The sequence below is a fragment of the Hibiscus syriacus genome, unplaced genomic scaffold (genome assembly GCF_006381635.1).
Source record: "Hibiscus syriacus cultivar Baekdansim isolate YM2019G1 unplaced genomic scaffold, ASM638163v2 tig00111769_pilon, whole genome shotgun sequence".
Lineage (NCBI taxonomy): Eukaryota > Viridiplantae > Streptophyta > Magnoliopsida > Malvales > Malvaceae > Hibiscus > Hibiscus syriacus.
Window position 1 is genome coordinate 606,683 of NW_024063172.1, and position 23,674 is coordinate 630,356.

The 23,674-nt window shown below is 33.1% G+C and overlaps 4 protein-coding genes and 1 pseudogene across 5 annotated transcripts; 3 read left to right on the top strand and 2 right to left on the bottom strand.

Moving 5' to 3' along the window:
- Positions 1–810: 810 nt before the first annotated feature.
- Positions 811–4,541, top strand: LOC120169760 (heat shock 70 kDa protein 6, chloroplastic-like). Its single transcript, XM_039177882.1, has 8 exons — positions 811–1,508; positions 1,742–1,994; positions 2,587–2,666; positions 2,760–2,902; positions 2,995–3,093; positions 3,248–3,437; positions 3,594–3,992; positions 4,130–4,541. Exons 1-8 carry the CDS (start codon positions 957–959, stop codon positions 4,529–4,531), a joined length of 2,118 nt encoding a protein of 705 aa, XP_039033813.1. The 5' UTR covers positions 811–956; the 3' UTR covers positions 4,532–4,541.
- Positions 4,542–6,325: 1,784 nt separating this feature from the next.
- LOC120169400 (60S ribosomal protein L5) lies at positions 6,326–8,714 on the top strand. Its single transcript, XM_039177536.1, has 9 exons — positions 6,326–6,395; positions 6,714–6,783; positions 6,896–6,987; positions 7,266–7,392; positions 7,473–7,552; positions 7,647–7,763; positions 7,967–8,101; positions 8,202–8,371; positions 8,454–8,714. The coding sequence occupies exons 1-9, from the start codon at positions 6,393–6,395 to the stop codon at positions 8,557–8,559; spliced, it is 900 nt and encodes a 299-aa protein (XP_039033467.1). The 5' UTR covers positions 6,326–6,392; the 3' UTR covers positions 8,560–8,714.
- Positions 8,715–12,694: 3,980 nt separating this feature from the next.
- Positions 12,695–15,534, top strand: LOC120169534 (mitogen-activated protein kinase homolog MMK1-like). Its single transcript, XM_039177655.1, has 6 exons — positions 12,695–12,924; positions 13,039–13,168; positions 13,901–14,038; positions 14,469–14,801; positions 14,968–15,148; positions 15,241–15,534. Exons 1-6 carry the CDS (start codon positions 12,695–12,697, stop codon positions 15,408–15,410), a joined length of 1,182 nt encoding a protein of 393 aa, XP_039033586.1. The 3' UTR covers positions 15,411–15,534.
- Positions 15,535–15,838: 304 nt separating this feature from the next.
- LOC120169735 (protein FAM133-like) lies at positions 15,839–18,566 on the bottom strand. Of its 2 annotated transcripts, XM_039177859.1 has the most exons (5): positions 18,273–18,566; positions 17,413–17,514; positions 16,583–16,724; positions 16,436–16,482; positions 15,839–16,216 (listed from the first exon to the last, which is right to left on the bottom strand). In XM_039177859.1, the coding sequence occupies exons 1-5, from the start codon at positions 18,357–18,359 to the stop codon at positions 16,007–16,009; spliced, it is 588 nt and encodes a 195-aa protein (XP_039033790.1). In that variant the 5' UTR covers positions 18,360–18,566; the 3' UTR covers positions 15,839–16,006. The 2 variants fall into 2 exon arrangements, with proteins under 2 accessions (XP_039033790.1, XP_039033791.1); XM_039177860.1 differs by lacking the exon at positions 17,413–17,514.
- A 1,590-nt stretch (positions 18,567–20,156) lies between these two features.
- LOC120169793 lies at positions 20,157–21,283 on the bottom strand (annotated as a pseudogene).
- Positions 21,284–23,674: the final 2,391 nt, after the last annotated feature.

Sequence of the window (23,674 nt, forward strand, 5' to 3'; positions counted from 1 at the left end):
TATATTTTTATATAAAATACATAAATAATCTAAAATATATGATAATTTTAAATTTTTAAGAGATAACCAACCTAACTTTACCTCCGCAATTAGAACGAGTACGATATAAAGTTCACAAAATTATATCGGTGTGTCATCTCTAATGTATGGGCCGAAAGTAGTAATAGTATGGATAATGTGATCAAGGTGATACACCAAAATGTATTTTTGGAAATTCTTGACCTGGCTATGGAAACATTTAGCATATTCCCCTCTTTCTCTCCCTCCCTCCCTCAATAAATTATTTAACTCAACTCAATACAGTATCAAATATTTTATTTTAAAAACTATAATATTTTTTATAGTTATTTGGAACTCGTCATATGGACATAATTTTTTTTAATAAAATATATTACTTTTATTGAAATCATTTTAACGTGACAAAGTTTAATAAAAAATTATATTTTATTAAAACTCATCACTTTAACATGATGAATTTAAATAAAAAATATTATTTAAATAAACTCTTCATGTCAGCATGACGAATTTACCTTACACTATAACATTTATCGTATATCTTAAATTAATTGTAAAAATAACTTAATAGATTAATTTTTTCATCCGTCTCGCCTGTGGGCCAATTTTGCCTTGTTCAAGACTTAGTGATGTACGAAGCAATGAAAATTTGGGCATTCAGCCCAAAATTTCCAGCTACCTGTATCTTTTTGGCCATCCAAACACTGATGAAAGTATCAAATCAACAAAACCCAACACTTAGATCTTTCCAGAATCTCTTTTCTAGCCTTCTCCGCCACTCTTATCTTCTTCTCTCCAACTTCAAATCCAAACTTTGCCATTGCCTAACAGTTCAAACTCTGCTTTCTCCTGGGAAATTGGGTTCTTCCTAGCTTATCCACTCTCAATTCATCCTTCTTTTGATCGTTAGTATTTCATTTTATTACATTTTAAGTAAAAAAATGGCTTCTTCAACTGCCCAAATCCACGCCCTTGGTATCGGTTTCTCCTCCTCGAGAAAACCCAATCACCATTCAGCCAGAAGGGTTTTCTTCGGTCAAAGAGTGGCCAGGGTATCGCCGTTAAACGCCGCCTTCTTACGGCTCGCTAAAACTAACAACAACGGTCAACGGTACAATGTCGGGCCGGTTAGAGTTGTGAACGAGAAAGTGGTCGGAATCGATCTCGGGACTACAAACTCGGCGGTGGCGGCCATGGAAGGAGGGAAGCCCACGATTGTAACGAATGCTGAAGGGCAGAGAACGACGCCGTCTGTGGTGGCGTATACGAAGACCGGGGACAGGCTAGTTGGGCAGATTGCGAAGCGGCAAGCCGTCGTTAACCCCGAGAATACATTTTTCTCGGTGAAAAGGTTTATCGGAAGGAAGATGTCAGAAGTGGACGAGGAATCGAAACAGATTTCGTACAGGGTTATTAGAGATGAAAACGGGAATGTTAAGCTTGATTGTCCTGCCATTGGTAAACAATTCGCCGCCGAGGAAATTTCAGCTCAGGTATATTATATTAATGGCTTCTTACTTACACTATTAACCTTTAGAAATTGAAAATGTTTTGAAAACCAAAATTGTGGAATCTTGAGTTTATTAAGCATTACTGACCAAGTTTTTTGAAGTCTGGGCATCGATCCATAATTGCATTTTAAGTCAAATTTAAGTAATTAACTGTTTTTCCTTTGAAATTTCGAATCTTTATGTGCCTAATGGGTTGTTTCTATTCTTGGATATAGGTTTTGAGAAAGCTTGTTGATGATGCTTCGAAATTCTTGAATGATAAAGTGACAAAAGCTGTTGTTACTGTCCCTGCTTACTTCAATGATTCCCAAAGGACCGCCACGAAGGATGCGGGTCGAATTGCTGGGTTAGAGGTTCTCCGTATTATCAATGAACCTACAGCCGCATCTCTGGCATATGGGTTCGAGAAGAAGAACAATGAAACCATCCTTGTGTTTGATCTCGGAGGTGGTACATTCGACGTTTCAGGTATGGTGGATGGTTGGGAAACTATTTATCTACATATATATAGTGGTCTCTTTTAATGCCTTTGTAGTAATTTCTATGATTTTTTTTTACTTACGTCTATGTCATTGTAATTTATGAAGGCTTAGCAGAGTAGTGTTGCCTTAGCTTAGGTTTTAACTCATTTGACTTTATTCCTTCTCGTTATTTGCTATCGTTGACTTTCTGTGTATCCTTCTCGTCATGTTTTCTCTTTTTAAATTTTGTCGGGTCTTACGTTTCTGTCTATATGCAGAGATGTTTACGCAGGGATTCATTTATAGGTATTACATTCTATTACAGACGCGCATATGAAGATTGCATATAAAGATTGTTTCAACTATGTATTTATATATACATGCATTGCATTTTATCTTTATTTTAAATTTTCTGACTGTCGGAAGTCTTTCACGGAAGCTGCTCTTAACCTGGCGATGGGGGCAGTCTACTACGCTACCTCCCCTTATCCCATTGCATATGGGAATAAGGTTTTGTTGTTTGTTGTTTGTTTGTTTTATCGTTAATTGGTTAATGCATCAGTGAATGTTTGATTGTTGATTTGTGTATTGTTTTACAGTGCTTGAGGTTGGTGATGGAGTGTTTGAGGTGCTTTCGACGTCTGGAGACACTCATTTGGGTGGTGATGACTTCGATAAGGTAGGTGTACTTGATGTATCTGAATGTTGTTCTTTGTTTCATGTGTATCTTTCTGCGCTGAAGTATGAACTATATGTCTTATTTAATGTGCAGAGAATCGTTGATTGGCTTGCTGAAAACTTCAAGAGGGATGAAGGCATAGATGTTTTGAAAGACAAACAAGCTCTTCAACGGTTAACCGAGACAGCTGAGAAAGCTAAAATGGAGTTATCATCTTTGACTCAGGCAAACATAAGGCATATCTCTCTCCTCTTTCGTGTATAAGTATTTTGTTTGTGCATTTTCTACTCGGTGCTTAATGACAAAGCCTTTTCTTTTTGGGTTCCAGTTTGCCTTTCATAACTGCCACTGCTGATGGGCCTAAACACATTGAGACCACCATAACCAGGGTTAAGTTTGAGGAATTGTGCTCAGATCTACTTGACAGGTAGATACACCATCATGTCAATCTTTTTTTATCATGTTCAATTAAAAAAAAGATACAGAGAAAGAAAAGGAGAATCTGTTGATATTCTTCGTAATTTTTGTGCTTAAACACTGAGGGCTTTAAGTTTCTCTTGTCTATTTACTGTAATATGAAGGCTTAAAACTCCTGTGGAGAATTCCTTGAGGGATGCTAAACTTTCCTTCAAAGACATTGATGAAGTTATCCTCGTTGGTGGATCCACAAGAATTCCTGCTGTTCAGGAACTTGTGCGGAAGATGACCGGCAAGGATCCTAACGTGACAGTCAATCCAGATGAAGTTGTTGCCTTAGGCGCTGCAGTTCAGGTTGGTTTATTCTTGTCTAAGTTTAGCAATAGCTCTAGGGCACTTGTTCCTTTGCGGTTGAATGTAAAGGGTTGATTTAGATTTTGCTGAATTTTTTTCATTTTATTGTTTGAAGCTCTATTTATAATGTTTTTACCATCTGTCACTCGATTGTAGGCTGGTGTTTTATCTGGAGATGTCAGTGATATTGTGCTTTTGGATGTAACACCTTTGTCGATTGGTCTAGAAACTCTTGGTGGTGTTATGACCAAAATCATCCCAAGAAATACAACACTGCCAACCTCCAAATCCGAAGTGTTTTCAACTGCTGCTGATGGTCAGACAAGTGTCGAGATTAATGTACTCCAAGGTGAAAGAGAGTTTGTTAGGGATAACAAATCTCTTGGCAGTTTCCGTCTTGATGGTATCCCCCCATCACCACGGGGGGTTCCGCAGATTGAAGTCAAATTTGACATCGATGCCAATGGTATCCTCTCTGTTACTGCTGTTGATAAGGGAACTGGGAAGAAGCAGGACATCACTATTACTGGTGCTAGTACCTTGCCGAACGATGAGGTATGTTTCCTTCTGATGCTCATACAAAATGCTCGGAAGACATCTAATAATTATTTGCACTAATATGTGTATTCATTGGGTTTGGATGTAAGTATAGATAGTTAATTGTTGCCTATTCTGTTGTTAAAATTGTGCAGGTTGGTCGAATGGTAAAGGAAGCTGAGAAGTTTGCAAAGGAGGATAAGGAGAGAAGAGATGCTGTAGACACAAAGAACCAGGCTGATTCTGTTGTCTACCAGACAGGGAAGCAGCTGAAAGAGCTTGGAGACAAGGTTCCGGGTCCGGTCAAAGAGAAAGTAGAGGCAAAATTGCAAGAGCTCAGGGATGCGATTTCAGGGGGTTCAACAGCAGGTATGAAGGATGCCATGTCTGCCCTGAACCAAGAAGTCATGCAGCTCGGCCAGTCACTCTACAACCAACCTGGTGCCGCAGGAGGTGCTGCTGGGCCTGCACCTGGTGGTGAAACCGGACCTTCAGATTCATCGAACAAGGGGCCTGATGGGGATGTAATTGATGCAGATTTCACTGACAGCAAATGAATAAGGTAGGTTTTGAACCAGGTACAATATATCGGTTTTGCAGGTCCATAATGTTGAGGTGGGGGATTGGATTTACTTCCATTTTTGTTCCCTGGTAGTAAAAGAAAACAATTGGGTTTAGGATTGTAGAGAGGGTGAAGCACCATATATATATATATATAGAATGATTCGGGTGTTTTAAGCCGGTGAACATTGTTCAATCATTAATGGATTTCCTGAACAATTGGTAATATTTGCTTATTGTCATACAACTTTGTTGATACAAGTAATGTACAAGAATCATTCTTAGGGTATTTAAAAGGTCAGTATATCAATCCCTATTATATCGGTGAGTCGGGTTGCCGCCTGCTTTTCGAAGAGAGATGTCTTTCTCATTAATTGGAGTAATTCATCTTTTGTATTGTATTGTATTGTATTGTATCAGAACATTCATACATTTAAAGGACAAAAAACAGACCTAGCAGTGCATAAATTGCCCTGCCACAATGGTACGTACTTGTATTGTATATTCATACCACAGTGGCTGAGGTGCCAAAGAGAAGGATGAATGGGAGGGACAATGGGATTATTTGGGTCAAATCCTAGACTTATTTTCACCCCCTCAATGTCAGTGTAAACCTGTTTAAAGAAAATTAATTTCAGTAAAAAAAAGAAGTAAAAAAAAGGGGATGAGTTATACGTTTAGTATTTAAATTATCAATTTTAGAATATAAACTTTTAATTTTTATAAAATCATATCTATATTTTAGTTTTTGTTTTATTTTAATATTTATTGTTAAAAATTTTAGTTTTTATTTTATTTTAGTATTCCGTTTAAATTTTAAGATTAAGTTTTAAAATTTTTGAAAGCTTAGATACTAAGACGGATTAAATTAATAGTCTAGATATTATTAAAATTTTAATAGTGGGGTATTATAATGAAATGAAAATTAAACGTCAGGTATGATTTTTTAAAAAAAAGAAAGTTTAAGTGTTAAAATGAATTAGAATCGAAAGTTTGGGTACTAAATGTGTACTTTACCCAAAAAATTCCCAACTCAATTGATAATGGTGAAATAGGTGATAGAGTCTAAGTTGTTCCATAATATCCTTATTTTGGTAACTATAATTATAAATATTTTATTTACTATTGAATTTTTTATTTTTTATATTTTGATTATTCCGTCGTTAAATAGATAACAATACTATGACATGGCATTATCTTTTAAAAATTATGAAATGTGTTCAAATTTTTTTTTTAAAAGATTATTAGTTTATTTTTTTTATTTACTAATGATGAAACATCTTCTTATAAGTCTCAACGGCGAGAATATGGAAAATGATAAAGTAAGTTGTATATATTAATTTAATGTTGACCAAAAAAATTAAATTAATGAAGTGGTAAGAGATGATGATATAAGTTTTTTACTGTCTTGAGTAGTTGGAAAATATATCAAAGAATAATGATTTTAACATCAACATAACACAAGGAGAAAATTGTAAAACTTTGATATTTTAATTTTAGTAATCTAAATAAGAATGAAAAAAATGATGAAATTTATAATTTATCCCATCAATATACATCTATAATGCTTAAATTCAAATCTTTAAAAATTAATAATAATAATTTTGCCATTAAGACCACTCAGTTTGTGCCATCAATGCCCTACCTAAATTAAATTGACCAAAAGTCCATTCTCTCACAAAACCCTAGACAAAACCCTTTAAGGGAAAAAAGATCTTAGCCGTTGATGCACACTCCATCATGGTGGCTTTATCCTAGGGTTTTTATTATATATATTTTCCTTTTTAAATAATCCATCTTCTCCTTCCCTTTAAGCCGTCGTTCCCTCTCCCCTTCTCAAGTTCAAAGCTTCAAAAAATGGTAAGCCTTTCTAACCTCTAAACCCACCCATCTTTAATTGGAATGTACAAAGTTAAGCAAAATTTGAACTTTTCTAAGCTCTTAAACCTGCATGGATATAATGAAATCTGATAGCTTTTTGAGTGTTTGATCCTTCTCTTCACTATCGGCATTTTGAATGATCTAGCTATCACTCTTTAATCTTCATTTTAGTGGGTTTATTTTATTTTGATCTGTGATTTGTTGGTCTTCCTTTTGTACAAAAATGAAAAAAGGCTTAGTTCACAGTTTCTCCTATGAGGTGTTGATGATAATGGATCCTCTCATTGGTCATTGTAGGGATTTGTCAAGGCTCAGAAATCGAAGGCTTACTTTAAGCGGTTTCAGGTTCCTTTCAAGAGAAGGAGAGGTATATATATATAATGATTATTTTGTAGCTCTATTTGTGTGTTTTTAAGAAATGCAATTTGAGCTTCTGGATTTTGAGTGGTTTTCTGATTTACTGAATGTATCATTTGTAGAGGGAAAGACTGACTATCGGGCTAGGATTCGCCTAATCAATCAAGACAAGAACAAGTACAACACTCCTAAGTATCGATTTGTTGTTCGATTCGTATCCTGAAAGTTGTGTATTCTTACACTGTCGTCACACTTTTAGCTCAGCAAACATATAGTTGAAAAACTTTAATTTCCTATCAATGTCTTGTTTTGTTCAATTCTAGAAATGTTAGGCTATCATATGTTATGACTCGAAGGTTGAAGCAATACATTTGGAGTACTGAGTTCCGATTAATAACTCTGCTTTGAGTGTTTAAGTCATTTGACAATCCTTTGATTTATTCCTAGTTTGTAACCTTTTGTTTGTTTGTAAAGCCTTGACCTTTTGATTAGAGCAACAAAGATATCACTGCTCAAATAGTTTCTGCTAATATTTCCGGTGATATGATTCTTGCTTCGGCTTACTCACATGAGCTTCCGCGTTATGGTCTTGAAGTGGGTCTTACAAACTATGCTGCAGGTATGCTATTTGATCGACTTGGGTTCTATGTAAATGAATAGAAGTTTATTTCTTAAAAGCTTTTGGTTAAATCTGGACAGCTTATTGCACTGGGTTGCTTTTGGGGCGCCGTGTCCTTAAGATGCTTGAAATGGATGATGAATATCAGGGCAATGTGGAGGTATTATACAATCTTTCCACCACTTTTGGGTTTAAAAGAACATATATTGTAATTATTTTCACATGGTTTAGGTATTGATAGTATTTATTACTAGGCTACCGGAGAGGATTACTCAGTCGAGCCGACTGACACAAGGAGGCCTTTCCGTGCTCTCCTTGATGTAGGGCTGATCAGGACAACCACTGGAAATAATGTTTTTGGTGCTCTGAAGGTATTATAAAAATTCTAATTGCGATTTTATCTGTTTTAGATGATATCGTCTTCTTATAGGTATGGTTTGGTTTGACTTTATGACCAGTTTCCTGCAGTATGACTGGATCGGACCGTGACCCCTTTTCCTTCTTTATGTTGAATTCTTATTCTTAATCTAGCCTCGAACTTTGGAGTTAATGGAATTTGCTTTCGTCTGATCAGGGAGCGTTGGATGCCGGTTTGGATATTCCTCATAGTGACAAGAGGTTTGCTGGGTTCTCCAAGGACAACAAGCAACTCGATGCCGAGGTTCACCGTAAATACATATACGGTGGCCATGTTGCTGCATATATGCGGGTAAATAATTCTATATCCGTTATAGTACCTCGTTCGTTGAATTTGACGATGCCGGTTTATTTCTCTCTCTTCGGTATGCTTATATATGATATTTTTGTAGATTTTAATGGAAGATGAGCCAGAGAAGTATCAGTCTCACTTCAGTGAGTACATCAAGAGGGGGATTGAGGCAGATAACATCGAGACCCTGTACAAGAAAGTTCATGCCGCAATCCGTGCCAACCCAACCGCTAAGAAATCCGAAAAGGAGCCACCTAAGCAGCACAAAAGGTCGGTTTCGATGATCCGACACTTCTAATCACTGAAGCTTCGGCAGTAATATCTTATCGTGTTTGTGTTAATCTCGTCGCAGGTTCAACTTGAAGAAGCTAACATATGAGGAAAGGAAAGCCAAGTTGATTGAACGTTTGCACGCCCTTAATGCAGCAGCCGGTGCTGATTCAGAGGAAGAGGATTAAAATCTGAAAGAACCATAATCGCTCGTTGCTGTTCTTTTATACTTGCAATTTTATCCAGAAAGTGTACTGTATCTTTACTTTATCTCATGTGAAATTTTTGATTAGGACAGGTTTTTCTTGCAGTTTTTGAGCAATAGAATCACAAGAATTTATTGGGATGTTTTGTTGTGTTGTGGTTCAAGTTTTATTCAAAAGATTTAACTTCAGAATTTCACTATAATTTCATGAAGACTTAATACCAAATTAAGTGTCCAAATTATACTATTTTTCCTAATTAGGTGCTTAAACTATATTTTGATTCATCCAGGCATCTAATGTTATAGTAACGTTAGACACCGGAATGAGTAAAAAATAATTTAAGTACCTATTTGAAAAAATGTATAGTTTGAGCACTTATTTTGATACTAAGCCTTTCATGAAAGACTTAATAGGATCCAAGGCTGTAAAAATAATTGAATTATTCATTTAAGTACAATTTATTGAATAGTCATATAAACTAGACAAAACATCTTTGTACCTGTGCTACACATTTCAGCCCCTTATGTGAAGTTTGAAATCTCAGGTTATGTTCATGTGTAATAATAAATAGATTAATTTTAAAAAAAATTAGAGTAAATTATGCGTTTAGTACCTAAATTATCAATTTTGATTCATTTTAGTACCTAAACTTTAAAATTTTTCTATATCATACCTAAAGTTTAGTTTTGTTTCATTTTAGTACCCTTGTTCAAAATTTAACGTAAAGTTTTGAAAAACAAATTAACGTTTAGGAACTAAAATAGATCAAAATTGATAGTTTAGGAATAAGTTTACCATATTGGACTCGAGAGTCCTTTTCACAATAGATGAAGCATCATGTAGAGCTCTTTCCATCTCATCAAGCATATAGATGAGTAAAACTCGATTCGACTCAAAAACTCAAATTTTTCGACTCGACTTAACTTTGAGTTGTAATTTCATACACATGACTCAACTCGAAAAATTTCAAGTTCAAATCAAGTTGTAAGAATAACTCGAATAATAACTCAATTTTTTTAATAATTTGAATTGATTTTTAAGTTTGAGTCAAATCCTGACTCTGTATAATATATGTATACCATATATAAAAAATATGAAGAAATATATATATGTATTTATATTGTAAAAAACTATTTTAAATGGAATAAAATAATATCATAATATTATAAATATTTATAATTAAATTTAAACAGAAACTCAAAAATTCAACTCAGTTTCGAGTTATTTCAAAAAAAATTTACTCGACTCGATCGAATGCTTACCTTTAATCAGATGTAATAATTACATTGATAACCAGAGCAACCCTAGTACATAAACATATGGGTAAAGTATATATAAATAGTCCCCAAACTTTTACGACAGTTACATTTTAGTCATTTAGCATTTGAAACTTGCAATACGATTATCAAATTTTTAGTTAGCAAAAAACTAATGGGAGGTAACAGTAAGAATCTTATTGAAAACGAACTAAAAATTTGATGATTGTATTGTAAGTTTCAAAAGTTGAGTGACCAAAATGTAAGTGTCGTAGAAGTTTAGGGACTATTTACATACTTTACCCTAGACATATACAGAAATACCGCCAATATATTTTTTATTTAAAATCGAATCAACGTACACACTTATGATTTATAAAAGAGTAAACTATACATATAGTCTCATATGTTTTCAGTTTGAACTTTGGTCATTAATTTAAAATTTAAGGGTGAATGGCCGCTAACGTTATCGATCCGTTCGATTTTAATTCCTAACATTATCGATCCTTTCAATTTTAATCCATCAGCCATGTTAGGAACTTCAACAAAAGGGGTTAACGAAAATTAATGACTGAGGGACTAAAATCGAACGAATTGATAATATTAAGAAACATTTCCCCTTATTTTTTAAATTGGTGACCAAAATCGGTCATGTTCTAAACATAAAGGACTATCCACATAGTTTACTCTTTATAGAAATCTGAGTTGCTCATCATAAAATAGTATATTTAAACAATATTTGTGAAAACATGACAATAATGTGATGTTTGTTTTTACTGTGTAAGGTCTGCAAAGCTCTTATATCTACGCCGCACATACCACACGCAGACATTGAGCTTCGCAGACCGTTTGTTTTTTAGAAGACATAAGCTCTTCTAACGTATGCGCGTGGTCTGATCGGCACAGACGTGACCTTATGTCTGCAGACGTCTTATAACCTCTTCAAAGAGGTTTTATATTTAATTTTATATTATATTATATTTGATTTTAATTTTAATATTAATTTTTTAAATAAATTAAATATTAATTTTTAATATTATATTATAGATATTAATATTAATTTTTTAAATAAATTAAATATTAATTTTTTAATATTATATATATATATATATATTTAATTTTATATCATATAAATTATTTTATATATTATTAAAATGTTATATTTATTTAAGTTTAAATATAATATTTTTTTGGATTTGTTATTTTTAAATTATATTTAAACTTTTTATACAAAATGTAAGTATTTAAACCACATTGCTTAATAAAAAATGATTTCATTGTTTGATAATTAAGATTTTAAAATATAAAATATAAAAAATTATAAATTATGTTTTTAAAATTTTAAAATATAATCACAATTAAATAAAAAATAATCATAAAATAATTTTATAAATTAAAAAATATTTTCTAGAAATATCATATAATTATAAAAATAAATTATGAATATATATTTAAAAAAATTAAAAGTATTACATAATTGCATATTTAAAAAAACCATATAATTTAATGATCATTTATAAATTTTATTCTGTAAAACTTATAAAACTAATAATACATGTGATTATGTGAGACTTATAATAAAATTAATAAGGTGGTGTTTATTTTTCTAAAAAATTTATTATTGTAGTTGTATCAATTATTTAAATTTCAGTATTGTAAAACTAAAATTATTTAAATCTCAGTATTACAAAACTCTTTTAAGTTTAAAAAATCAGTTTATTTATATTTCAGTTTATTTTAGCAGTCTGCAGACGTTAAAAAACAAACAGTCTTCTTCTTGCAGACTACAGACTTTTGATCCACCTCTTTTGCTGCAGATGCCTGCAGATGTAGTCCGCAGACTGCAGACATTTTACTTCTGCAAAAACAAACACCACCTAAGTACTTAATTTAAGCGTGAGTACTTATATTTTATGGAAAACAACACTTGTGGTCCTTTATATTTTTTATCTGTTTGATTTATGGTTATCGGTTTTGAAAAGGTTTGGTTTTGGTCACTTTTGCTTTAGGTTCCTCTTATTTGGATCAATAGACTAAACTTTCACTACTTTTTGACATGACACGCCAGTAAACATAGTTAAATTTTAAATTGACCTTTGAATTTTAGACAAAATATTAATTTGATATTAAACTTTACATAATATATTTATTAAACTCATAAATTTTATATAAAATATTAAATTGACCCCTGAATCTAGTCAAAGTTTAAGTAAATGGTCGTCACTCATCATCGTAATCGTCTATATTAACATACGCTAGAATCTTTAAATTCAAGCGATTGAGGTGGAATTGAATGGTAGAGAGGCTCTCGTCGAGGTTGGGTGGAATGGAAACACTATGGGTGGCTCGTTGATGGTTCTGCACATTACTGAACTAGTCAACATAAACTGATAGGTCGAGTTTAACTATGTGTCTCGTTGATGTAACAGAGTGGCTGATGGTCTGATGAGACCTTCTTCGAAGAGCTCATTTAATCTCACAGTTTTTCATAAGGATCTAGTTGAGATATATAAAGAATATCTGGAGGATGTCGAATACCACCAACTTGTGGAGGAGTAGTATTCCCTATGATTGATCATTATCTTTATTATTGAAAAAAAAGAATTCCATGTAAATGATTGAAATGATTTATTATAAAACGATAAAATTAGTGACTATTATGTTACTTTTTAAAATTTCAATACTATTTCGTTACTTTTGAAAACAAATGACTCATACTTTAATGGCTATATAATGTAATTTTCCCAAAAGAAAAGCAAACAGACCAATTGACCAATAAAGTACAACGGATCCTTCCAAAAGCTAAATCCACTCAACTAACCAACCACCGCCAATTTCCTTTGCCGCCAGAATTTAACTGAATGGAAGGGGGTGGGGCACCTCAGCCTGCTGACACCGAGGTTTCCGAGGCAGCTCCGCCGCAAGAACAGCCCAAACCACCGCACATGCCGGTCGGGATTGAAATTTCGGCGACTCCTAGTCACGGCGGCAGGTTTATTCAATATAGCATGTTGGCCAGCATTTTCGAGATCACTGCTAAATATAAACCCCCCATCATTCCTATCGGTAAAGGCGCCTACGGCATCGTTTGGCAAGTTCTTGTTCCCTTTTGATTATGTTTCTTTTAGTTCCGCTCTTACAAGCTTGATTTTTGCTACTTGAAGAATCGTCATCTTGTTGATTCTTTTCAATCATTCGGGTTTAGGTCTGCGTTGAATTCGGAGACTAATGAAAGGGTCGCATTGAAGAAGATCTCGAATGCGTTTGATAACAAGGTTGATGCGAAGAGAACTCTTCGTGAGATCAAGCTGCTTCGCCACATGAAACATGAAAACGTCAGTGAGTGGAATCTTATTTTCTTTTTCTTTCTTTTTTCTGGGTTATTTTAACTTGCTTTCTTGTGCAATTATTTTGTTATTAACACTTTCCTTTATTTGGTTTTATTTTCTGTTTGGCTGTTGTTCTAATGTTGTTGATGGCTATGCTATTGGATCAAGCCTTTTAATGTTGTTGATTGCCCTTTCCTCATGCTACATGCTAACAACCAGCATTTTGGAGTCTCTCAAGTGAACAGAAAGTTCTTTTCATATGTACCTGCCAATGCTTATTTTTCCCTTTTAGATGGGATTGAAGGGATTTAAATAACGGTAGTGGTGCCATCCGCAACCGTTATTGTACGACGCGATACCTGCAATTATCGCAGTAGTGACCGCTATGCCCACAATCGCGATAAACTCGACGCGACCACAACTGCAATTTGAGAATGTTGGATTACTAATAAAAACCTCAAAGCCCTCAACTAATTGTACTTTCAAGTTTTAAAACAGTTTCATTCCATCTTAAAATGGTTTCACTTCCTGAATTTGTCTGTTAAGATCAATGGAATATATTGTTGATTTGCATTTTGTAAAGCTATCACTAGTGTTCTTGTATAAACCTTAGCATGCTATATCTTTGTGTAAATTCTTTTTTCTAGTTGTGAATAGACACAAGCATAGGTTATTTGTGTTATAAGACACGCATATACAGATAGAGAGCTAGGAAGAATGATATCTTTTTTGTTGCAGATTGTTGCAATCAGGGATATAATTCCACCACCCCAGAGGGAATGCTTTAATGATGTTTATATTGCATATGAGCTGATGGCTGCAGACCTGCAGCGGGTACTCCTTATGGAACAAAAATTTACAGAAGATCATTATCAGGTTGGAATTCATATTCTTGGTTAGCCTTTATAGTAGTCATATTCAGTTACTAGCTAAAGTTTGAATGGTATAGCTATTTCCAGTTGACTATGGTAATTTAGATTAGTAATTTTGCTCCCTTAAACTTGTTCTCGTACAAATGAAAGTTTTATTAGTTTGCAAAGCAGAGAAGTGGTTGTCACCATGTTTACAAAAAAGTGTTCTTCATAGGAAAGTATCAAAGTAGACGCTAACGGTAATAAAAGAAACTCCATTTTCTGGCATGATTTTTCTATGTACTTGGAAATCTTGTTATTGTTTCTTTGCTTTATGTTTTCAGAACAAAAACCCAACAACTAGAAGTATCTAAGTTGATTATAGTGGCCATGGTTTTTATGGGTTAACATTTGAGCCTTGAAATCAAATGAACATCTTTCTTTGTGCCTTGCAGTATTTCCTCTATCAAATATTACGCGGCCTGAAATATATACACTCCGCAAATGTTCTGCACAGGGACTTAAAACCTGGCAACCTTCTTGTGAATGCTAACTGTGACTTGAAAATATGTGATTTTGGACTGGCTCGTGTCTCCTCCGAAAGTGATCTTATGACGGAATATGTTGTTACTAGATGGTACCGCCCACCGGAACTGTTGTTGAATTCTTCGAATTATACTACAGCCATTGATATATGGTCGGTGGGTTGCATTTTTATGGAATTGATGATTCGGAGGCCATTATTTCCTGGAGAGTATCCTGTGCAACAGTTGCGATTGCTTTTGGAGGTAAACTGTTTTTATCCTACAACCATTATAAATTATGTAAATTGTAAAGTGCGGGCAAATAAGTTGCTAAATAGGGTGCTATGAGCATTTCAGGAAAAAGAAACGATAAACTACAAAAAAATGCTTGTACTGTTTCACCATGTACACTGAACTCTTTGACTTGCAGCTAATTGGCACTCCATCAGAAGCTGAAATGGAATTTTTGAGTGAAAATGCTAAGAAATACCTACGAACTCTTCCTGTCTATCCCCGTCAATCTTTCGCAGAAAAGTTCCCAAATGTCCATCCTTTAGCTATTAATCTTGTTGAAAAGATGTTGACGTTTGATCGCAGAGTAAGGATTACCGGTGAGTTTGTAGCGAAAGAACATTTGTTTCTCTTTAGTTCAATTGCCATGTTGCGATGTCTTCATTTAATTCGACTTCCCCATTTGTTGCAGTTGAAGATGCCCTTGCTCACCCCTATCTATCAAAACTGCATAACAGATGGGATGAGCCTGTTTGTATGAACCCCTTTAGCTTTGAGTTCGAGCGGAATGCATTAACTGAGGAGCAGATAAAGGAGTCAATATACCAGGAGGCACTTGCATTCAACCCACAATATCGATAGCAGTAACGAGGCTTTGAATCAGTGCTGTAAAAATGCTTTTATGTTTTGGGATTGGTGATCAATTTCTTCCTGTACATAGGTTCCATCCAGAACAGGATGAGCTCTTGAATTGAGATATGGGCAGAAATGCATGAAACGAAAACCGTTGTATTGGTGTTTGTATCGGTTGTCTTGATTACTTTGTTCTAATTTGTGAAGTCATGCAACTGCTGCTCGTAAGGCATCCGACCACCCTTGTAATGACTCTCATCTTGTTTCTGAAATGGAGATATACTTTGGCATACTTGTAACATTCAATAAGTAGCATCATTTGTTCCAATTTCTCGATCATGGTTAGTCTTGATCAAGAGGAAGATGCAGAGACTTGCATTCTCTAAAGTCATAATAACCATCAATCAAATGCTTTTAAATGCAGACAGTCATAGAGATTAACTGATGAGATTTAACAGGTTTTCATAAATTCGATCCATCAATGACTACAAAATAGGAATGAAGCAAAAAACAAAGACCTAAGGAAATACGAAATCAAGCATCATTACAAACATTTAATTCAGAAAATACGGGAGAAAATTTAGTATATCTTTTAACATGCCACTTTAACTCTTCACATTCCCAAAAAATCTTGAAAGCGGCACTGGACCTTCACCTTCTTCATTATCAGTGCTTTTCTTATTTCTTGATTTGTGTTCCTTTTTCTTCTCTCTCCTAGACTTGGACTTCGATCTTCTTGATTCTCTCTCGTCATCACTACTTGATTCTGAGGATGAACTTGAGGAGCTAGAATCGGAAGACCTGCGTCTTGAACGCTTCATAAAGTCAAAGGTTCAATGACTGCACTTAATAATACTAATAATGAAAGGGATGATGCGGTTCGATTCTATGGCTTCATCAATTTCATCTGTATTTGTTTTGTAATTCTCATTAAATATAGCAGAACTGAACTAAAAATAGTTAACATACCAACATTATTTTCTTTTCATTTCATATACAAAACATAGAATTAGTCATGTTGTTGTTGGAACTACCTTTCTCTTTTTGCTGCTGCGCTTCTTTGCATCTTTGTCTTTTCTATCTGTGCAATGAATTCAACACCCTCAGAGAGCAAGAAAAAGATGCAGCATCTAAAGCATTAACATGAGAAGACCAGCCTATTTAAGGCCTTTTAGATGTACCCTTTTTATGGCTTGATTTACTACTGGAATGATTTCTACCATGCGCAAGCTTGCTTGCCCTTTCAGCATCTAGCTGAGCTCTATATTCTCGCATCATTCGATCTGTATCTGCTTCTAATTCCCCCTTTCTCAATGCATCTTCCTATCGAATCAACAAACACATAAAACAATGTTGCAACATGCCTTATGAATCATGTTGTTTATCACAATCAAATAGATGTCTGGGTTAGAAATGCAATTTAACATACTAGTCTGAAGAACATCTTTATCATATGTAGCAAATGAACAGATAACCTCAACAAAGCAATTCCCTAGTGTCTTATTCTTAGAGCCTTGCTGATGATAAGCCTCAGTTGCATAAAGCTCACAATTGATGTTTGAAACTAGTACCGATATGGCAAGGTTGTTTTGACAAATAATACTTAACTGGATGGTATTCTGGCCAACTAACTCATCCACAAAGGCTTAATGCAAAGTAGCAAATTTCTCGCCAATGCACACTAAATTGATAAACTGCAAGGGGAAAAGAGTTTTGTTCCCTACCTGTAATGACATTAATGACATACTTGCATTCAACTAATAAATAAAGAAGCACATAAGTTTTGTGGATCATTTGAAAGAGATTTAGTCATACGAATAACTAAGTAGACACATCCATACAAAAAATGGAAAATGGAATTCTTAATGAGTTTTCCAATATATATGCTTGTCTAAGAACAGAAACATGTGATTCATAATGCATCTTTGTCCGATTCAATATGAATACTTAAGCAACTCTTCTGACGAGTCAAGATGATAGAAACAAGGGGGGATTTCTTTCTCTAGCTTACTTTTTGTTTCTTTTTAAACTCTTCCCACGTAACCGTATGAGAAGTTTTAAGGCTGGCCAAACGAGCTGCATGCCACTCTGGTGAATGAAAAGAACCATCCACCTGCGATTCTCCTCATCAGAAATGCTCCAGAAAACAAAAAATAATTAAGAAACAAAATATCCCAAACAAAAAATCTACAATCTCATGGAAAATTAATAATAATAATAACATGAAGAGAGCAATGTTTCCATCAAAAACCAATTTGCAGCCAATGTTCTTAAGTTCTTCAACCAACTATTTAAATCCAGCAATCGTAATAACTATCGAGAAACAAAAGAACTTCATCGGTAAAGATCAAAAACAAATTTGTAAAAAAATTGAATGATTGCATACTTAAAGAAACATAACATTTATTACACTGATTACCCAGAAATAAGAAAAACATAGTAATAAATTCAAAACCATAAACTCAGTAAAATGCAGCTCATCAAATCAAAATCACACTGAAGTAAAACAAATAACAAAATCCCTTATCTGCGAATCAAACTGCAGAATACCATAGTGATTCTCAAAACAATTTGTGAGGGATTAACATTAATGCTTCACTAAATCACATCTAACTTCCAACACTGAATCAACTACATACAAATTTTACCTATGCACCCACGAACTATGACTAACAATTCGATACAAGATTTTACAAGACCCCAAAAGTAAATTTGCAAGCTTGGAAAGCGCCACGAAACCCAACTATCAATATAAGTGAAATGGAAACAAATCAACAAAAACAAGCGCAGCTAACTATCAGAAAACAATCTTTTTACATTAAAAAAATGCATCAAATAGATATAATTGTTTGAACAAAGAAGGTTACAAACCATGCCATCCTCGATCTCTTCAGGGCCAGCAGAGGAAGAGCCAAGCTTAGCTCTCTGCATAGCCTTGTGGGCTTGGTTTTTCCCCATTTTCAGATATACCCAGATTAGAAAGAACCCAGAAAAAAAAACGAAATTAGAAAAAAAGAAGATAGCTTGATTTCTGGTGTTTAAGATAGTATGGGTAAAATACCCATATTGAAGTAAGGAAGAATATAGGGATTTGTATTTCAGCGAAGAGAGAGGTTAGGGAGAAAGAGGGACGGGAATCTCTTTTCTTTTTTTTCCCCTTTAATGTTAAATTAGTTATTAGGTCTTTAATAATTTATCTAAAAACAACACACCCAAAAAAAAAAAATGAAAGGGACTAGGGAGGAAAAAAAAATTAAGCGTAAAGTACATAAATAGTCATTCGACTATAGAATATTACTTTATTAAGTAACTCGACTATAAAAAGTTATAAAATAGTCATTCGACTATATAATATTACTTTGTTAAGTCCATCGACTATTAAAATTTACAAAATGGTCGTTTGACTATTCATTATATTTCAGACTCGTCATTTTCCGTTAAAAATTGACAATTGTTTAAGTTGGACATTAACACCGTGACTGAGATATGATAGTCGTTTGGGATTTTGGGATCATATTTTATCACATCACATCACAGTCAACAAGTTAACGTTTAGCTCAAAATATCATCATTTTCTTAACAAAAAGGACGAGTTTGGAACATAGTAAATAGTTGGATGATCACTTTATAACTTTTAATAGTCTAGGAACTCAGTAAAGCAATATTCTATAGTTGAAGGATCATTTTATAATTTTTAATAGTTAAGGGACTTAATAAAATAGTTCCATTTGGTCGGGACACCATCTGCGTTCTTTATCCAAAAATTAAAAGGTAAACAATATATTTAATAACCTATTATTATTTTTGTTTTGTTTTGATTAATTAACTATTTTAAAAAAATTATATATAATTCTACATTTTAATTTCATTTTGGTTATTCATTGTTAAAAATAAAAAATTATTGATGTCATAACTTTTTATTTTTTTTCCAGTGATGATATGATAGTATCTTATAGCCACATATCAATATCATCTTTAAAATTTTTAATTATGGATAATCAAAACATAATAAAAGTATAATAAATATAATGTTAAATATAATTTTAAGAAAACATTAGATGACGTAATGAAAATAATAATTAAATAACTAAATATGTAGTATTTAAGTTATTATTTTTATCATGTTTTGTTTAAAAAATTATTGTCATCAAATTTGTAACTTGAATTGTTTATTAATTTTACATATAAAAATCAGAATTTTTATTAATTTTAAATATTATATCCCTACTTAAAGATGTATTTTTTCACAAATCATAATTTAAAAGTTCAACAAAAAATATAAATATATAACTATTAATGTTAATCAAACATATAAAATACAATACCCCATTCTATAATGTACCACATAAAATATTAAAAAAGGGTAAATGACGTGTTTAGTATCTAAGCTATCATTTTTGAATTGTTTTAATACTAAACTTTTAAATTTTTAAAATCATACCTAAAGTTTGTTTTTGTTTCTTTTTAGTATCCACTGTTAAAAACTTTTGTTTTTGTTTCATTTTAATATCCCGTTCAAAATTTAATGTTAAGTTTTGAAATAATTGAAAATTTAGGTACTAAACGGATCAAAACTGATAGTTTATGTACCAAACACGTTAAATTTTTAATGGCGATGTACTAAAATGAAATGAAAACTAAACGTCAGGCATGATTTTGAAAAAAATTAAAAGTTTAGGTACTAAAACGTATCAAAACTGATGATTTAGGTACTAAATGTGTAGTTTATCCTATTAAAAATGAAGAAAAGAGTGATTAAGTATTAAAACCCAAAGCTTCGGCAGAAAGCATATATATATATATATATATATGAGCATCACTTGAAATACCTTGCAGCCCTCTTCTTGAGAATCCTGCAGTGTATATCCCATTTTCCCCTTTCCAGTGATCCGGAAAGCCTTTTGTGGGCATCCCTTTCTCATCAAAGCTCTCACGGCTTCCCTCGAGCCAGTTCCGGACCGTGCTCTTGTACCAGGCGGCGAAAACAATGGCATCGAATCGAGAAGACTCGCCATTTGCGAACGCGATGACGTCTCTATCTTGGATGTGTTTAACGCTCGGCATAACTTGGATTTCTCCGGCTTTGATCTTACTAACGGTTTCGACATCGATGACAGCGGACCGACCAGTTATTTGCTTGAGATGGAATGGACCCTCCCTTGGCCTTTGAATACCATATTTCAATTTACTAGCGGTCACTGTGATTGTGTCCACTACTTTTACCGGGAGGTATTGTAACATGACCATTGCCATTTTAGCCATCTCCTTGGTTAGCACATGTACCGGATTTCGAATCACAATGGAAGTGTTGGCACCCCAAATCCAAATATCATGCGCGATCTCCATGCCGGAATTACCGCAACCGACGACCAAAACGTCTTTGCCTCTATGTTTCCTTCCGTTCCCGTGTTGGCTGGACTGGATGCATTCCCCTCCGTAGCTCTCGAGACCATTAATATCGGGGATCAAACCTTTGGTATTTTCCCTGGTGGCTACTACTAGAAACCTCGAGATGTACACCTCGGACTCAGTCACGTCTGATCCCGTCATGTTAGTGACCACGATCCGTCATTTCCCAAAATCCGAATCATAAGCCGCTGACTCGACGGACCGTAGATATCTCGGGGTTATGCCGAAGTGTGAGACATAGTTGTCCAAGTAGTCGAGGAAGCCGTTTTTGTGCACATAAGTAGGTGCATTTGAAGGGAAGTCCATGTAGGGTAGCTGGCAAAACTGCTTTGCCAAGTGAAGTTTGAGGCGGTCATAGGATCTCTTCTTCCAAAGAGAAGCGTAGCAATCCTCTCTTTCAAGCACGATGCTCGGGATCGAGAGGCGGTTCAGGCAGGGCCAGCTCCGACAATAACAACCATTATTTCCTCCATGCTTTACTTGAAATTAAGGATACAATGAATACTACTAGTGATGGATCAAAATTTTGATGTCGGATTGATGTTATAGAAATTAAGTACTTAAAGACAATCAAATCGTCGGTTCAAAATAATCTCTGCAGCTTGTTATTTTGTTTGAAACCGATCAAGCAGGTACTGTTTAGGTGACAACAAATTAAAAGAAATTAACTAGAAACAATAATGCATACCTAACGTTTAATTTTCATTTTATTTTAGTACCGGCCGTTAAAAACATAATACGTTCAGTACATAAACTATCAGTTTTGGTCTGTTTTAGTACCTAAACTTTCAATTATTTTAAAATTTAACGTAAAATTTTGAACGGAGTACTTAAATGAAATAAAAACTAAAGTTTTTAATGGCGGTGTACTAAAATGAAACAAAAGCTAAACTTTAGGTACGTGTTTAAGAAACTCAAAAGTTTAGGTACTAAAATGAACCAAAACTGATAGTTTAAATACTAAATGTGTAATTTACCCTTTTTACATTTTATGTTGCACTTGGTGTAAAGAATAGTGCATGCTGCTTATAGAATGGGGTATTGTATTTGTACATTGAGGGTTCTTTGTTCTTTCACCATAAATACAGTGATAGAGCTGAACCTTATGTTATACGTTTGATTAACACTAATAAATGTATATTTATTTGAGCTTTTAAATTATGATTTGTGAACTAATACACCTTTCAGTATGATATACTAGTAATATTTAAAATTTTAATAAATAATTATATTTTTATAAGTAAAATTAATAAACAATTCAGTTTTCAAAATTTAAAATATACTTAATTTCCTATTTTGGTACTTAAAACTTTTTTTTGTTCCATTTTAGAACCTATCCAAGATTGAAAAGAAGTCGATAAAACCATGTCATGTGTCACGTTCTAATTAGATGACATTAATTTTTTGAACAAGATAGGACAAAACTAATAATTTAGGTATCAAAATAAAAATAATACTTTAAATACTAAAATGAAAGTAAATATAATTCAAGGGTAAAAATAAGAATAAACCATTTATATATTAAATAATATCTTTTTATAATGTGGATCCACTAAAAAGTCCAAATTAATTACTGCTTAAAAGATATTGAAGTATAACAATTTTTCTAGAATATATTTCTAAGAAATGAGTGATAACTACACTTAAATTAATTTAAAGGTGAATGATAACTACAGTTAATTACAGGGTAAATCATTTGTGTTTATGTTTTGTCCACTTTTAATAATTGATTTAAAAAAAATATAAAATATGATCAATTTCGTTTTTATTTAATTAAGATGTAGTCACCCCGAGTTAACTGTCGTTAACAGCAGTTAAATATTTTGATATAATCACACATTTGGTCTATGTTATTTACATATTCTCTCAATTTACTCATACTTTTAATAAATTAAAATAAATTTAATCCTCTAATCGAATGAGACCATATGTCATGCCACGTAGGGGTGAGAGTTCGACCGAGCCGAGTCGAGTAAAAAAATATGAGTTATTCGTGTTGACGAGTCATATTTTACAATTTGAAGTTGACTTTAAATTTTTTAGAGTCTAGTCGAGTCAAATTTTTGAGTTTTTATTTAAATTTAATTATAAATATTTATAATATTATGATACTATTTGATTCCAATTTAAATGATCTTTTATAACCATGTACAATACATGTGTATTTCCTCATATTGTTTTCATATGTGATATACATTTATGATACCAAATTTGAAAATCAATCCACTAATTACTAAAATTTTTGAGTTATTCGAGTTGTATTTTACAACTCTGTTTGAACTTGAATTTTTTCCGAATCGAGTCGAGTTTATGAAATTACAACTCGAAGTTAATTCGAGTCAAGTTTTCAAGAGTCAAGTCGAAAAATCGGTTCTTCTAGTCGAGTTGAATTTTGCTCACCCCTAATGCCACGTATCACCATTCGATTGGAGGATTAACTTTATTTTAATTTAATATATTTATTTTCACCAATCAAAGAGTGACACATATCATCCTTTGGTTGAAAGAAAATAAAAGAAATCACATTGGAAGAATATTTTATTTAAAAATATTTTATTTTTATTTTTATTTTAAAATATTTATTTTACGATTACGTTTATTTAAAATGATGACTAAATTAAGAGAATATGTAAATAATAAAGACCAAATATGTGATTATACCAACTATCACGCCACATATCCTATTAATTGTTTACCGTAGTTAACTCGTGATGACAACGTCTTAATTAAATAAAAACGAAAGTGACAATATCTTATGTTTTTTTAAATCAATGACAAAAAATAGATAAAAAATAAACGTAAGTGATTTTTCATGTAATTAACCCTTAATTTAATAATGAAGTTGTTTACTACTTTAATTACAA